The 16,693-nt window shown below is 37.9% G+C and overlaps 1 protein-coding gene across 1 annotated transcript; it reads right to left on the bottom strand.

The window, feature by feature from the left end:
- Window positions 1-1,742: 1,742 nt before the first annotated feature.
- On the bottom strand, window positions 1,743-3,884 carry LOC140166703 (uncharacterized). Its single transcript, XM_072190203.1, has one exon. The coding sequence runs from the start codon at window positions 3,882-3,884 to the stop codon at window positions 1,743-1,745; it is 2,142 nt and encodes a 713-aa protein (XP_072046304.1).
- Window positions 3,885-16,693: the final 12,809 nt, after the last annotated feature.

Raw genomic sequence — 16,693 nt, 5'->3', positions numbered from 1 at the left:
ATCAAGTTGGCATACAATAAAACTACTCAAAACGTATCATGCGGACTAAAACAGCAGGAGACTACAGTCGCCGAAAAGTTCTGCACTGATTACTTATAAATGACTAAGTTATACGCCAAAATAATGCTGACATTCAGGGTGACTTTCAGCCTGCAGTACATCATTTGCAAAATACATGGCTTCAGCATTCCAGCATTCCTCACTCCTATAGGGCCTCACTAAAGACAATTTTGAGAAATATTATTTTAAGCAAAGGAAAATATAAAGGAAGATATAGAAATAAGGATCAAAGGCCTAGAAAGGAAGAAGAAAGAAAGAAAGAAAGAAAGAAAGAAAGAAAGAAAGAAAGAAAGAAAGAAAGAAAGAAAGAAAGAAAGAAAGAAAGAAAGAAAGAAAGAAAGAAAGAAAGAAAGAAAGAAAGAAAGAAAGAAAGAAAGAAAGAAAGAAAGAAAGAAAGAAAGAAAGAAAAAAAAAAAGCACACAGTTTGGATAGTCTACCAGAGGTCTACATGCCTAAAATTAGGATAAGTTGAATATCAAGTTGACATATTAAATTTATAATTATTACGTTTTAATGAAGGTTCACGCGAGAATGGGCTGGTAGTCGCCGAGATAAGATGTATTATTACAATACAGGACTTCACTTTACGTACAACATACGTTGACATTTCAGTTGGCGTACAATAAAACTACTCAACACGTCGTATATAGGCTAAAACGACAGGCGACTGCAGTCGCCAAAATTTGACTTGCATCAATACAAATTAATCATCATGCTCCAAATAGTGAGATTTGAGTTGAGATTTAAAAGTAGACTTGTTACAGGTGAGATATGAGTCTCTGACATCGGATGGAATTGAAGACCATAACACTGGGAAATTAACTAAAAGACAGTTTTTGTAAGCATCTGTTTTAGGAGTGATTGATTGTTTAAAATCAAAGCTTCATGTCTCGTATTAACACACCACCTGGAAAAAAGAAAGGGATTGGCATTAGTAAGACATGAACAAGCGAATGAAACAGACAAATAAGTCCTTCTAGTTTTCAAAGTTGTGAGATTTAGAGTTCTGAGTCTGTCCTCATATGATTGATCCCCCTACGTTGACAAAGAATTGACCTAGTAGCACGATGCTGTATTTGTTCCAATTTATCAATATTACATTTCTTGTAAACATTCCAAACAGGCGAGCAGTAATCTAATATTGGCAAAATGAGCGACTGGTAAAGTTTGAGTAGAACATAGGAGTTCTTACTTCCCGCGACAATTCTGGTAAAACCAAGTAATTTATTGCACTTTTTGACAATGTTGTTGACGTGAGAATTCCACGAAAGATCACTGGAGACTGTTACACCCAAGAGACGAAGGTTATCAGTAGTAGCAAGACTAGTATTATTGACGTGGTAGGCAGGAACAGGTTTGTTTTTGCGCCTGCTAATGCACATGACTTGGCATTTAGATGGATTTAATTGAAGAGCGTTATTGTTTGACCACCAGTTTAATTTATCCAGATCTGATTGCAATATAGTAATATCCGTGTCATCTTTAATGATCCTAAAAATGAACGTGTCATCAGCATAAGCGTACATGGGAGACTGAAGATGAAGATGAAGATCGTTAACGTATATATTAAACAAAAGTGGGCCCAAAACAGATCCCTGAGGGACCCCAGATAATACATTGGTCCACTCAGAACTAGCACCGCGAAACATGACACGTTGTCGACGGCCGGTAAGGAAAGATGTTATCCATTGCAATAAAGGTCCGCGAATGCCGTAGGTCTTATGAAGCTTTTAATGAGCACATGGTGTGAAATAGAATCAAATGCGCGGCTGTAATCCACGGATATAAGATCGATACGCGCAGTTGGATTAGTCCGACGATCAAGGGCACCAAGCCATTCTGTGGTGGCTTCACAAAGGGCCGTGGTGCATGATTTGCCTGGAGAGAACCCATGCTGATTTTCGAACATGAGACCATTTGTGAGCAGGTGACTTCTCAGCTCATCGCAAACGAGAGCCTCAAGCATTTTACCAACCACGGACGTTAAGGCAATAGGTCTATAGTTAGACAATGTAGAACGGTCACCCTTCTTGTACACAGGGACTACATGGGCTATTTTCCAACCTATGGGCAATTTGCCTAATGCAGCAGACATACTAAAGATACGCGCAAGAACTGGGGCTATGCTATGAGCACACATCTTTAACATACGGCCCGAGATGTTATCAGGCCCGACGGCCTTATCAGCAGCCAATTTTTTAATTCTGTTTAGAACCATTTCAGAATTAAACCTGGTGTTGGAAAAGGGTTCAACTATGAGTTCTGGAGATGTAATTTCCACAGTATCATCAGTATGTGTGAAAAAAAAAAAAAAAAGATCATTGAATCTCTGAGCGATTAAGTCTGGAGCAGTACATGGTAGGTTATCAATATTAAAAGAGATATTTTCAGGTTGAGAGCGTGATGACTTAACAAAACTCCAAAATCTTTTCATATTGTCATTTTTGTTAACCATGTTGAGCCAGTGATCTTGATACGATCTTTTGAGAGCGTACTTAACCTGGTTTCGGAGAGATTTATATTTGTTCCATAGTAGATTGCTATCAGACATTTTAGCTTTATTGAAAGCCTTGTGTTTCTTAGAAATTAGCTTTTTAATGTCAGGAGTAACCCAAGGTTTGGCTCTAGAACGCCTAACTGTACTAGGTATAGCTCTATTGACACAAAGAAAAAAGGTTTCAACAAAACCATTCCAAGTATTATCAATATCATTGTCAATGATGATATTGTCCCAGTTGGTTTCCAGAATAAGAGCATTAAGCAAGTTGCAATCGGCTTTAGCATATTGATAAACCTTGCGGTAAGGGGCGACAAGTTTCTTGGTTTTGATTTTAATATTGAATGTAACCATGTAATGGTCAGATGTGGCCAACTTTTCAGAGGCGGCAGCATCTGCTATATGATCAGGGTTGGTGTTGAAAACAAGGTCCAGGATTGAATCTGGATTATTTCGGGTGATGTCGTTTACATGTTGGTGTAATCCAAAAGAGTCGGCAATATCAGATAGGCGAGTAACATATATACTATTGTGATTTGATTGAGATTGGTCGACATTGAAATCTCCCATAAGGAGTGTGCCAGCATAGCGTTCAGGGTGTAAGCTGTACAAGGTTTCTTCAAGGCAGTCTAGTGATTCCATGTCATTTCTACGAGGACGATAGAACACTCCACATAGCCATCTTTGCTTACCAATAACTACTGAGGCCCAAACGGATTGAGAATCTGTTTTTGGAAAGTTATGATTTGGAACAACATGGATTGGCTGGAGTTCTGGGGCAAAAGCCAGTAAGACACCACCACCATGTGTGTTCCGATCATTTCTTATTATGGTAAAATCTTGCAAAATGCAACTACTGGGGACGTGATCTGCCAGCCAGGTTTCAGCCACGCCTATGATTTTGAAGTTGAAATTATAAACATGAGCTTGAAAGTCCAAGAGTTTGTTTTTGAGGCTACGAGTATTAACAAACAAGCATGACATCCCATTCTGAGCACGTAAGGAGCCTGAACTTGATTCAATGGTACTGAGATTTGATAAAGATAGGTTTCCATTCTGAGATGAACTATTTGGTGACGTCGTAGGTCCCGGGTTCAATTCAATGTCATTTGACAGAGCAATGTTATTGACATCGGGTTGAAAATAACAGAAATGGTTGACATATAGTAGGACAGGAGCAAGAAATTTCCGAGTTGGTGTTGAAGTAGGTCTACAAATTCTACGTAGATTTAAACTACAATCTTGGTTGGATGGAAGCCATAAAAGTAGAATAAAGAGCGACGCTAACACGATACAGTGACTGGTGTTGGCCATAACTCTCCCCATGATGTAACAAGGCCTATGAGCAGCTACGAAAAATAAAAAACGATCCTACCTCATAAAACCGACGAAAACGTGCTTTATTATAAGAAGAGCTGCTTCCTGGTTTCCCAAGTTATTTAGGATTGGTAATTGAGTAATTTAGCGAATTCCCTGGAATAATATAGACTGGTATAGACGGACAATAAAATATAAAACGATCTCACCTGTACAATCTGATGATATACGTGCTTTGTAATGGTGACCTTGTAGATCCGTGTGTATGTGGATACACGTAGTTGTACTACTGGTCCATAGCATGCCATGCAACTACAAACTGAATGTCCCGCCACTATAGACTGCACTATTACGTTCAGCATCAGTCAGTGGTTTTCAGTCAAAATTCTCGCAATTGGATGAAAAACATGCCCCAAAAGCAATATTAATATGATCCAGGTATCACAGTGTTCATCTGGTTTGAAGGATGCATGAAACAGATGATTTAATACCAACAAAAACGGTGACTTCTTTACGGACGATACGGATGTACACGAATTTGTTTGCCTTATTAAGAAATACAGTATAATATAATAGGTTTATCACGGACGGCGACTTCAGGCGCCGAAATGTTACTTGCTACTACTCGACTCAGAAATGACGTAAAACATACGCTATTAATCAAGTTGGCGTACAATAAAACTACTCAACACGTCGTATGTAGGCTAAAACGACAGGCGACTGCAGTCGCCAAAATTTGACTTGCCGCTGATTACTCATAAATGGCTTCACTTATACGTCAAAAACATGCTGACATTTAAGTTGTAGTATCTTTAAAATACTTAACCCGTCTTATAATAGGTTAGCACGAACGGCGACTTCAGTCGCCGAACTGTTACGTGCTACTACTCTACTCAGAAATGACGTAAAACATACGCTATCAATCAAGTTGGCATACAATAAAACTACTCAAAACGTATCATGCGGACTAAAACAGCAGGAGACTACAGTCGCCGAAAAGTTCTGCACTGATTACTTATAAATGACTAAGTTATACGCCAAAATAATGCTGACATTCAGGGTGACTTTCAGCCTGCAGTACATCATGTGCAAAATACATGGCTTCAGCATTCCAGCATTCCTCACTCCTATAGGGCCTCACTAAAGACAATTTTGAGAAATATTATTTTAAGCAAAGGAAAATATAAAGGAAGATATAGAAATAAGGATCAAAGGCCTAGAAAGAAAGAAAGAAAGAAAGAAAGAAAGAAAGAAAGAAAGAAAGAAAGAAAGAAAGAAAGAAAGAAAGAAAGAAAGAAAGAAAGAAAGAAAGAAAGAAAGAAAGAAAGAAAGAAAGAAAGAAATAGTGCGTCTTTGGTTTATTTCATAGTTTTGGTTTAATGTCTTGCTGTTTGAGTATTGTTCGTTTTATTTGTCTCAAAATAGATAGTACCATATTTACAAAAAGAAAACAAAGTGTTGGGTCTTTGTTTTCTTTTGTTTTTAAGTTGTTTGTCCTTGCTGTTCGGGATAGTTTCATCATTGTTTTCTATTTTTGTATGAAGTTGTTGTGTCCTATTTTTTTTTGTTCGTTCCTTTATTTATCTGTATAAAAAAAAAAATAATAAGCACACAGTTTGGATAGTCTACCAGAGGTCTACATGCCTAAAATTAGGATAAGTTGAATATCAAGTTGACATATTAAATTTATAATTATTACATTTTAATGAAGGTTCACGCGAGAATGGGCTGGTGGTCGCCGAGATAAGATGTATTATTACAAAATACAGGACTTCACTTTACGTACAACATACGTTGACATTTCAGTTGGCGTACAATAAAACTACTCAACACGTCGTATATAGGCTAAAACGACAGGCGACTGCAGTCGCCAAAATTTGACTTGCCGATGATTACTCATGAATGGCTTCACTTATACGCCAAAAACATGCTGAAATTTAGGTTGTTGTATCTTTAAAATACGTCACCCGTCTTATAATAGGTTTATCACGGACGGCGACTTCAGGCGCCGAAATGTTACTTGCTACTACTCGACTCAGAAATGACGTAAAACATACGCTATTAATCAAGTTGGCGTACAATAAAACTACTCAACACGTCGTATGTAGGCTAAAACGACAGGCGACTGCAGTCGCCAAAATTTGACTTGCCGCTGATTACTCATAAATGGCTTCACTTATACGTCAAAAACATGCTGACATTTAAGTTGTAGTATCTTTAAAATACTTAACCCGTCTTATAATAGGTTAGCACGAACGGCGACTTCAGTCGCCGAAATGTTACTGCTACTACTCTACTCAGAAATGACGTAAAACATACGCTATCAATCAAGTTGGCATACAATAAAACTACTCAAAACGTATCATGCGGACTAAAACAGCAGGAGACTACAGTCGCCGAAAAGTTCTGCACTGATTACTTATAAATGACTAAGTTATACGCCAAAATAATGCTGACATTCAGGGTGACTTTCAGCCTGCAGTACATCATGTGCAAAATACATGGCTTCAGCATTCCAGCATTCCTCACTCCTATAGGGCCTCACTAAAGACAATTTTGAGAAATATTATTTTAAGCAAAGGAAAATATAAAGGAAGATATAGAAATAAGGATCAAAGGCCTAGAAAGGAAGAAAGAAAGAAAGAAAGAAAGAAAGAAAGAAAGAAAGAAAGAAAGAAAGAAAGAAAGAAAGAAAGAAAGAAAGAAAGAAAGAAAGAAAGAAAGAAAGAAAGAAAGAAAGAAAGAAAGAAAGAAATAGTGCGTCTTTGGTTTATTTCATAGTTTTGGTTTAATGTCTTGCTGTTTGATTATTGTTCGTTTTATTTGTCTCAAAATAGATAGTACCATATTTACAAAAAGAACACAAAGTGTTGGGTCTTTGTATTCTTTTGTTTTTAAGTTGTTTGTCCTTGCTGTTTTCTATTTTTGTATGAAGTTGTTGTGTCCTTTTTTTTGTTCGTTCCTTTATTTATCTGTATATTTAAAAAAAAATAAGCACACAGTTTGGATAGTCTACCAGAGGTCTACATGCCTAAAATTAGGATAAGTTGAATATCAAGTTGACATATTAAATTTATAATTATTACATTTTAATGAAGGTTAACGCGAGAATGGGCTGGTAGTCGCCGAGATAAGATGTATTATTACAATACAGGACTTCACTTTACGTACAACATACGTTGACATTTCAGTTGGCGTACAATAAAACTACTCAACACGTCGTATATAGGCTAAAACGACAGGCGACTGCAGTCGCCAAAATTTGACTTGTCGGTGATTACTCATGAATGGCTTCACTTATACGCCAAAAACATGCTGACATTTAGGTTGTCGTATCTTTAAAATACTTCACCCGTCTTATAATAGGTTTATCACGGACGGCGAATTCAGGCGCCGAAATGTTACTTGCTACTACTCGACTCAGAAATGACGTAAAACATACGCTATTAATCAAGTTGGCGTACAATAAAACTACTCAAAACGTATCATGCGGACTAAAACAGCAGGAGACTACAGTCGCCGAAAAAGTTCTGCACTGATTACTTATAAATGACTAAGTTATACGCCAAAATAATGCTGACATTCAGGGTGACTTTCAGCCTGCAGTACATCATGTGCAAAATACATGGCTTCAGCATTCCAGCATTCCTCACTCCTATAGGGTCTCACTAAAGACAATTTTGAGAAATATTATTTTAAGCAAAGGAAAATATAAAGGAAGATATAGAAATAAGGATCAAAGGCCTAGAAAGGAAGAAAGAAAGAAAGAGAGAAAAAGAAAGAAAGAAAGAGAGAAAGAAAGAAAGAAAGAGAGAAATAGAAAGAAAGAAAGAAAGAAAGAGAAAGAAAGAAAGAAAGAAAGAAAGAAATAGTGCGTCTTTGGTTTATTTCATAGTTTTGGTTTAATGTCTTGCTGTTTGAGTATTGTTCGTTTTATTTGTCTCAAAATAGATAGTACCATATTTACAAAAAGAAAACAAAGTGTTGGGTCTTTGTATTATTTTGTTTTTAAGTTGTTTGTCCTTGCTGTTTTCTATTTTTGTATGAAGTTGTTGTGTCCTTTTTTTTGTTCGTTCCTTTATTTATCTGTATATTTAAAAAAAAATAAGCACACAGTTTGGATAGTCTACCAGAGGTCTACATGCCTAAAATTAGGATAAGTTTAATATCAAGTTGACATATTAAATTTATAATTATTACATTTTAATGAAGGTTCACGCGAGAATGGGCTGGTAGTCGCCGAGATAAGATGTATTATTACAATACAGGACTTCACTTTACGTAGAACATACGTTGACATTTCAGTTAGCGTACAATAAAACTACTCAACACGTCGTATGTAGGCTAAAACGACAGGCGACTGCAGTCGCCAAAATTTGACTTGCCGATGATTACTCATGAATGGCTTCACTTATACGACAAAAACATGTTGACATTTAGGTTGTCGTATCTTTAAAATACTTCACCCATCTTATAATAGGTTAGCACGGACGGCGACTTCAGTCGCCAAAATGTTACTTGCTACTACTCTACTCAGAAATGACGTAAAACATACGCTATCAATCAAGTTGGCGTACAATAAAACTACTCAAAACGTATCATGCGGACTAAAACAGCAGGAGACTACAGTCGCCGAAAAGTTCTGCACTGATTACTTATAAATGACTAAGTTATACGCCAAAATAATGCTGACATTCAGGGTGACTTTCAGCCTGCAGTACATGATGTGCAAAATACATGGCTTCAGCATTCTAGCATTCCTCACTCCTCGGGCTTCACTCAAGACAAATGTGAGAAATATTATTTTAAGCAAAGGAAAATATAAAGGAAGATATAGAAATAAGGATCAAAGGCCTAGAAAGAAAGAACGAAAGAAAGAAAGAAAGAAAGAAAGAAAGAAAGAAAGAAAGAAAGAAAAAGAAAGAAAGAAAGAAAGAAAGAAAGAAAGAAAGAAAGAAAGAAAGAAAGAAAGAAAGAAAGAAAGAAAGAAAGAAAGAAAAGTAAAAAAAAAGAAACAAAAAAAAAAGAAAGAAAGAAAGAAAAAAAAGAAAGAAAGAAAGAAAGAAAGAAAGAAAGAAAGAAAGAAAGAAAGAAAGAAAGAAAGAAAGAAAGAAAGAAAGAAAGAAAGAAAGAAAGAAAGAAAGAAAGAAAGATTATAAGGAAAGAAAGAAATAGTGCGTCTTTGGTTTATATCAATTAATGTTCTTGCCGTTTGAGTATTGTTGTGATGTAGTTCGTTTTATTTGTCTCTGGATAGAGAATACAATATTAATATTAAAACAAAATGTTGCGTCTTTGTATTCTTTTGTTATTAAGTTGTATTGTCTTTGCTGTTGTGTATTATTGTATGTAGTTGTTTTATCCTATTTTGTTATAGTTCGTTCCTTTATTTATCTGTATATTTAAAAAAATAAGCTCACAGTTTGGATAGTCTACCATTATTAGGATAACGTGAATATCAAGTTGACGTATTAAATTTATAATTATTACATTTTAATGAAGGTTCACGCAAGTGTTTGCTGCTAGTCGCCGAGATTTATATAGGACTTCACAGTTCACTTTAGACCCATTCCATGTCAACTCCAGGGATGTGCACCGCAGCACCTCATCAATTTCTTTCTTTTTCTGTGTGGTGGTAGATATTGATGAGAAAGTAAAATCCCGAAAATTTGAGCTTCATACTCCATTTCGTTTTCCCGTGGCATCAATTTGAAATTTAGGGGTTTCAGCGTAAAAAATGTGTCGCAACACGAAAGACGACATAATTATTTGAAACTTTTAAACTAATTCACACAAGCAAAATGAAAACTCACTCAGAAATTTTCGTGACTCATCCGAGTTCACTTCTTCAGCTGTTGTGACTGCTGGTAGACGTTAGCGGTACTGGAGTCACGAAAGACGACGTTTGGAGGTCCATAAATGTATAAAGGGAACCCTTTACAACTTTGAAAAGTATGTATCCTGGGGTACTTAGGGGCGCACCATTAGATTTCCAGGGGGGCATGGGAGTTTTTTGAAAAAAAAAAACTTTGCCCACAAGTGAGAAAAAAAAAAAAAAACTTTGCCCACTAGTGAGAAAAAAAAAAATTTTGCCTCACTGATGAGTAAAAAAAAAAAATTTCCCCACCCAACTTTGTATAAAATGTAAAATGTACATACGTTGACATTTGTCGTATGTAGGCTAAAACGGCAGGCGACTGCAGTCACAAAAATATAACTTGCCACCGATTACTTATGAAAGGCTTCACTTATACGTCAAAAACATGCTGACATTTAGGATGTCGTATCTTTTAATAGGTTAAAATAGCATGAACGGCGACTTCGTACTTGCAACTTTGCCATTATGTCAGCAGAGGATATGAAGTTAGACGCTAGCAGCATTAGACAGTTGACGTATTGTGCGCTGGCTGTCAGCAGTGGATTGTTGATGGAGTTGGACGCTATCAGAGGTAGACAGTTAAGTATTGTGCACTAGCTGTCAGCAGTAGATTGTTGATGGAGTAGGACGCTATCAGAGGTAGACGGGGAGGTAGACAGTTGAAGTATTGTGCACTAGCTGTCAGCAGTGGATTGTTGACGTTATCAGAGGTAGGGAGTTGAAGTATTGTGCGCTAGCTGTTAGCAGTAGATTGTTGACGTTATCAGAGGCAGACAGTTGAAGTATTGTGCACTAGCTGTCAGCAGTAGATTGTTGACGTTATCAGAGGTAGGCAGTTGCAGTATTGTGCGCTAGCTGTCAGCAGTAGATTGTTGACGTTATCAGAGGTAGACAGTTGAAGTATTGTGCACTAGCTGTCAGCAGTGGATTGTTGAAGTTATGAGAGGCAGACAGTTGAAGTATTGTGCGCTAGCTGTCAGCAGTAGATTGTTGACGTAATCAGAGGTAGACAGTTGAAGTATTGTGCGCTAGCTGTCAGCAGTAGATTGTTGACGTTATCAGAGGCAGACAGTTGAAGTATTGTGCACTAGCTGTCAGCAGTAGATTGTTGATGGAGTAGGGCGCTATCAAAGGTAGACAGTTGAAGTATTGTGCTCTAGCTGTCATCAGTAGATTGTTGACGTAATCAGAGGTAGACAGTTGAAGTATTGTGCCCTAGCTGTCAGCAGTAGATTGTTGATGGAGTAGGACGCTATCAGAGGTAGACGGGGAGGTAGACAGTTGAAGTATTGTGCGCTAGCTGTTAGCAGTAGATTGTTGACGTTATCAGAGGTAGACAGTTGAAGTATTGTGCGCTAGCTGTCAGCAGTAGATTGTTGATGGAGTAGGACGCTATCAGAGGTAGACGGGGAGGTAGACAGTTGAAGTATTGTGCGCTATAGCTGTCAGCAGTGGAGTGTTGACGTTATCAGAGGTAGACAGTTGAAGTATTGTGCGCTAGCTGTCAGCAGTGGATTGTTGATGCAGTATCAGAGGTAGACAGTTGAAGCATTGTGCACTAGCTGTCAGCAGTGGATTGTTGATGAAATAGCACGCTATCAGAGGTAGACAGTTGAAGTATTGTGCGCTAGCTGTCAGCACTCATGGCAGTAGACTATTGATGAAGTAGGACAGAGGTAGGACAGAGGTAGGCAGTTGTAGTATTGTGCGCTATCAGAGGTAGATAGTTAAGTACTGTGCACTAGCTGTCAGCAGTGGATTGTTGATGAAGTTGGACGCTATCAGAGGTAGACAGTTAAAGTTTTGTGCGCTAGCTGTCCGCAGTGGAATGTTGAAGTAGGACGCTATCAGAGTCAGTTGAAGTATTGTGCGCTAGCTGTCCGCAATAGATTGTTGGTGAAGTAGGACGCTATCAGAGGTAGACAGTGGAAGTATTGTGCGCTAGCTGTCAGCAGTAGACTGTTGATAAAGTAGGAAGCTATCAGCAGTAGACATTTGAGGTATTGTTGTGAGCTATAAAAATATTATTGTGGGCCAGATCAGAAGAAGGGTCAGTAGAGAAGCTTAGAGAGAACAGTTAGCGCAGGGGTTAAGGATATGTTGTCTCATATCCATGGTTTGCGTTCGTTGCTTTGATACAGCATTGGACATGAAGTGTCACAATCCACTCACTGTTTTAAAAATCATGTAAAGTAGTGCTTGAAACAATACGAAGACCTGTTTAAAATAAAAACCTAGCAACTGACAATAGAGGTTATCCACGTTACACATGTGCGACTTCTAACAAAAGGCGCTGGTTCCTGTAGTATTCCTCATTCAAACCAATTCAATGCACGACCTCGGAGTTACTTGCATGACTTTGGCGGGCTATTTTGAAACAGGCATGGTTGCACATGCAGGTACTTCTTTTGAAAATCCTAAACAAGGTATAGCAGTCGCTGATATGATATGCAGCTTATAGAACACGGATAACCTCTATTGTTTCAAAATGCACGTCCTTTGCAGTGTTTACAAAAAGATTGGTAAAATGTTATTGTGTAAGAAAAACATTTTTAGCTGTATATTTCAATATCAAATTTACCAGTTTTCCTATTTTGTTCCTGTACAAATTGAATTGAACAAACAAGTATGATTCTATTATTTTAAACTTTTTGCAATATCCCGTGCATGTGTCCACTTTTGACATTAAGTCCTTATCAAAAAACACACATCTACTCTTATCTATTATTAAATTAGAGCATTGATATTTTGATTAACATTGGACATTGCTCGACCTATATATCAACGACGCGTGGTCTTAACCATTGCTTTGGCTGGACCACAAATACTGTAGCCAAAAACAAAATATAGCTCAGCCGGGGTTTCAGCAGGCTCCAACGTTCCATGCAACGCCCCATCAGGACTAGGATGTTTCACCACGTCGACATCTTTACTGCTTTGGCTCGACCACAAATACTGTAGCCAAAAACAAAATATAGCTTAGCCGGGGTTTCAGCAGGCTCCAACGTTCCAGGCAAACGCTCCATCAGGACTAGGATGTTTCACCACGTCGACATCTTTAACGTCTTAACGATCACTGCTTTGGCTCGACCACAAATGTAGCCAAAAAACAAAATAGCTTAGCCGGGGTTTCAGCAGGCTCCAACGTTCCATGCAACGCCCCATCGGGACTAGGATGTTTCACCACGTCGACATCACCATGATCACTGGACATAAAAAAAACGGGATTTTTCTATAGTATAGTTGGTATATGAATAATTCAGCATTTGGTCCAAGAAGTATTGTTTACCAGTTTACAGTTATATAACGCAGTCTTTATAAACAATAGGTGTATTTGATATGGAGAACATGTGACTTCCTAACATCCCGCCTAACATACCACGTCAACGATAACGCCAATAATATGGAGGTTTTTAACATTACTAATGGAACTGGAACATGTGATTTGAATCTCACTGTAGAGGACACAATGGAACTCTTTGACTCACTGCCCTTCGTCAAATACTTCGTTGTAGTTATTGTACCTTTAGTATCTGGTTTGGGCTTATGTACCAATATCAGCTTTTTGTACGTGGTTTATCGCAATCATAGCATGAGAACTATGACCAATGTTTACCTTGTCAATTTAGCTATCGCTGATGGATGTCTGTTAGCGGCTGGGAGCTTCCAATGTCTATGGAGTTACATTGCTACATCGGATGAACTCTATTATGGACAGATCAAGACCTTTGTTCGACGGTCAGCAGGTTGTGTGATACCAAACATGCTAGTCTATATCTCTTATTTTGCTTCCGTATTTCTGATAACGTTTGTCACCACGGAACGATATCGTGCAATTTGCCATACAATGCGTTTTCGAAACTCATCAAAACGCACCGTTTTCTTGAATTTTCTTGCATGGTTTAGGGCTTTAGTACTTGCTGGATTTGAAATACCGTTTTTCGTTCGCCGGGAAGTTTGTATATCGTGGCCTCCTGAAGACGAATACAGTAAATACCAAACTGAAATATTCTTATGTGCCCATGGATGTGATTGGTGCCATAAAGTTATCATATATGCTGATTTAATTCAGTATCTTCTTGCAGTACCAGCAGTAATCTTCATGTCCCTGGCAATGGTACTACGATTGAGACAGAGCTTAAGACGCAAAAGACGTAAGGGTGCAACAATTGGGTCATCAAAAGTGATCCATTCACTTACTCACCTTGTTCGCATGTTGCAAATGAACGCTTTTGTATTTTTCATCTGTTTGACGCCTTTTGAGATTATGAACTTGAATAAGATTTCTGCAATGCACGATGCGGAGTACATTTTAAGCGCACGGCAAGCAGCTTTTATTACATGGACTGGAAGAATTACAATGCTTATTAATTCCTCAGTAAATCCTCTCATATATGGCATCGTTCACCCAGCTTACAGGAAGGCCTTTCAACAAGAGTTCTCTTGCTATTTTCCAGATCAGAAGAAGGATCAAGGGACAGGGTACGAGTTGGTCCCGGAGTTGGTTACCAAACGCCAAGGACGTGTTTGATCTGTGCGTTCATTAATTGCATGGATGGTGTTGAAATATATACTACACTCTCAGCAAATCGGACTCTAATGTGAGAAGAAAACACCGATGGGTTAATTCAACAGAGTGAACAGACACACAAAATGTTAGTGAAATTTGCCAGATATCGACTAGACCACTTTTAAGGGTAATTCCTAATTATGTTCTTATTTTAAGCAATGGATGCACTTGAATGAGCAAGTAAGATGAAATCTTTGTAAATTTATACAAAAACTATGCATACGACACATTTGATTTTAACTTATGAACCAATTATATACAACTTGAACCAACAAGTGCTTACCAGATCGAAGTCAACTACATGGAAAAGGGTCAATATGAAGGCTATTCTGAACATGTGTCGGTTTTGTTGTGCAAACTTAAGATATGATACCCAGTAAAACAGATTACTGTACAATCTGGAAGCCTTTGATATTGATTTATTATTTGAATGTAAATAAAGCAATAATATTTAATCATTTTCATAAATAAATCTGTAATGATTTCCACATAGATGTGGGCAACCTTTTTAATCAAAATTAGTCTTTCTTTTCAGACCATTTCTGACGAACCAAATCTGTATTCATAATATTAGTGTATTCACTTTAACCAACAAATCTTAACAATCAAATATCACATTTTAATCAAATACATGTTTTATTTTGTTTTGAAGTCCCAAGGCATGTCAGGGAGCTCAAATATAGTGTCGAGTTCTCGTAGCAATGGCAGTCATCTGGGTCACACGGGATTCTGCTTAGACTGTCTGCATTTGTATGTTTCTTGCCACTCCGATGGACTATCCTGAAGATGAACTGAGTCAAAATCTCAATCCATCTTGCCATTTGATCTTCTGGTTCCTTGAATGACATAACCCATCTCAAAGCACTGTGATCAGTTCGTACGAGAAATTCTCTGCCTAAGAAACAATGCCGAAAATACCACACATAGAATACCACAGCAAGTAATTCACGGCGAGCTGTACAGTAGCGTCGTTGAGTTTTAGTCATGGTTTTACTCAGCATATGTGCCAATATCAGCTTTTTGTACGTGGTTTATCGCAATCATAGCATGAGAACTATGACCAATGTTTACCTTGTCAATTTAGCTATCGCTGATGGATGTCTGTTAGCGGCTGGGAGCTTCCAATGTCTATGGAGTTACATTGCTACATCGGATGAACTCTATTATGGACAGATCAAGATCTTTGTTTCGTCAGCAGGTTGTGTGATACCAAACATGCTAGTCTATATCTCTTATTTTGCTTCCGTATTTCTAATAACGTTTGTCACCACGGAACGATATCTTGCAATTTGCCATACAATGCGTTTTCGAAACTCATCAAAACGCACCGTTTTCTTGAATTTTCTTGCATGGTTTATGGCTTTAGTACTTGCTGGATTTGAAATACCGTTTTTCGTTCGCCGGGAAGTTTGTATATCGTGGCCTCCTGAAGACGAATACAGTAAATACCAAACTGAAATATTCTTATGTGCCCATGGATGTGATTGGTGCCATAAAGTTATCATATATGCTGATTTAATTCAGTATCTTCTTGCAGTACCAGCAGTAATCTTCATGTCCCTGGCAATGGTACGACGATTGAGACAGAGCTTAAGACGCAAAAGACGTAAGGGTGCCACAATCGGGTCATCAAAAGTGATCCATTCACTTACTCACCTTGTTCGCATGTTGCAAATGAACGCTTTTGTATTTTTCATCTGTTTGACGCCTTTTGAGATTATGAACTTGAATAAGATTTCTGCAATGCACGATGCGGAGTACATTTTAAGCGAACGGCAAGCAGCTTTTATTACATGGACTGGAAGAATTACAATGCTTATTAATTCCTCAGTAAATCCTCTCATATATGGCATCGTTCACCCAGCTTACAGGAAGGCCTTTCAACAAGAGTTCTCTTGCTATTTTCCAGATCAGAAGAAGGATCAAGGGACAGGGTACGAGTTGGTCCCGGAGTTGGTTACCAAACGCCAAGGACGTGTTTGATCTGTGCGTTCATTAATTGCATGGATGGTGTTGAAATATATACTACACTCTCAGCAAATCGGACTCTAATGTGAGAAGAAAACACCGATGGGTTAATTCAACAGAGTGAACAGACACACAAATGTTAGTGAAATTTGCCAGATATCGACTAGACCACTTTTAAGGGTAATTCCTAATTATGTTCTTATTTTAAGCAATGGATGCACTTGAACGAGCAAGTAAGATGAAATCTTTGTAAATACAAAAACTATGCATACGACACATTTGATTTTAACTTATAAACCAATTATATACAACTTGAACCAACAAGTGCTTACCAGATCCCCGGGGGGCACTCCAACTTTGGCAGAGGTGACGCGTATGTAGGGCTGTTAAGACCCCCTTTTT

This window comes from Amphiura filiformis, chromosome 12, assembly GCF_039555335.1.
Source record: "Amphiura filiformis chromosome 12, Afil_fr2py, whole genome shotgun sequence".
NCBI classification, from domain to species: domain Eukaryota; kingdom Metazoa; phylum Echinodermata; class Ophiuroidea; order Amphilepidida; family Amphiuridae; genus Amphiura; species Amphiura filiformis.
This window is presented reverse-complemented; position numbering and strand designations above follow the sequence as displayed.

Excerpts from the sequence above, each read along its gene's own strand:
- LOC140166703 (XM_072190203.1), bottom strand. The coding sequence starts at position 3,884 with ATGGGGAGAGTTATGGCCAACACCAGTCACTGTATCGTGTTAGCGTCG.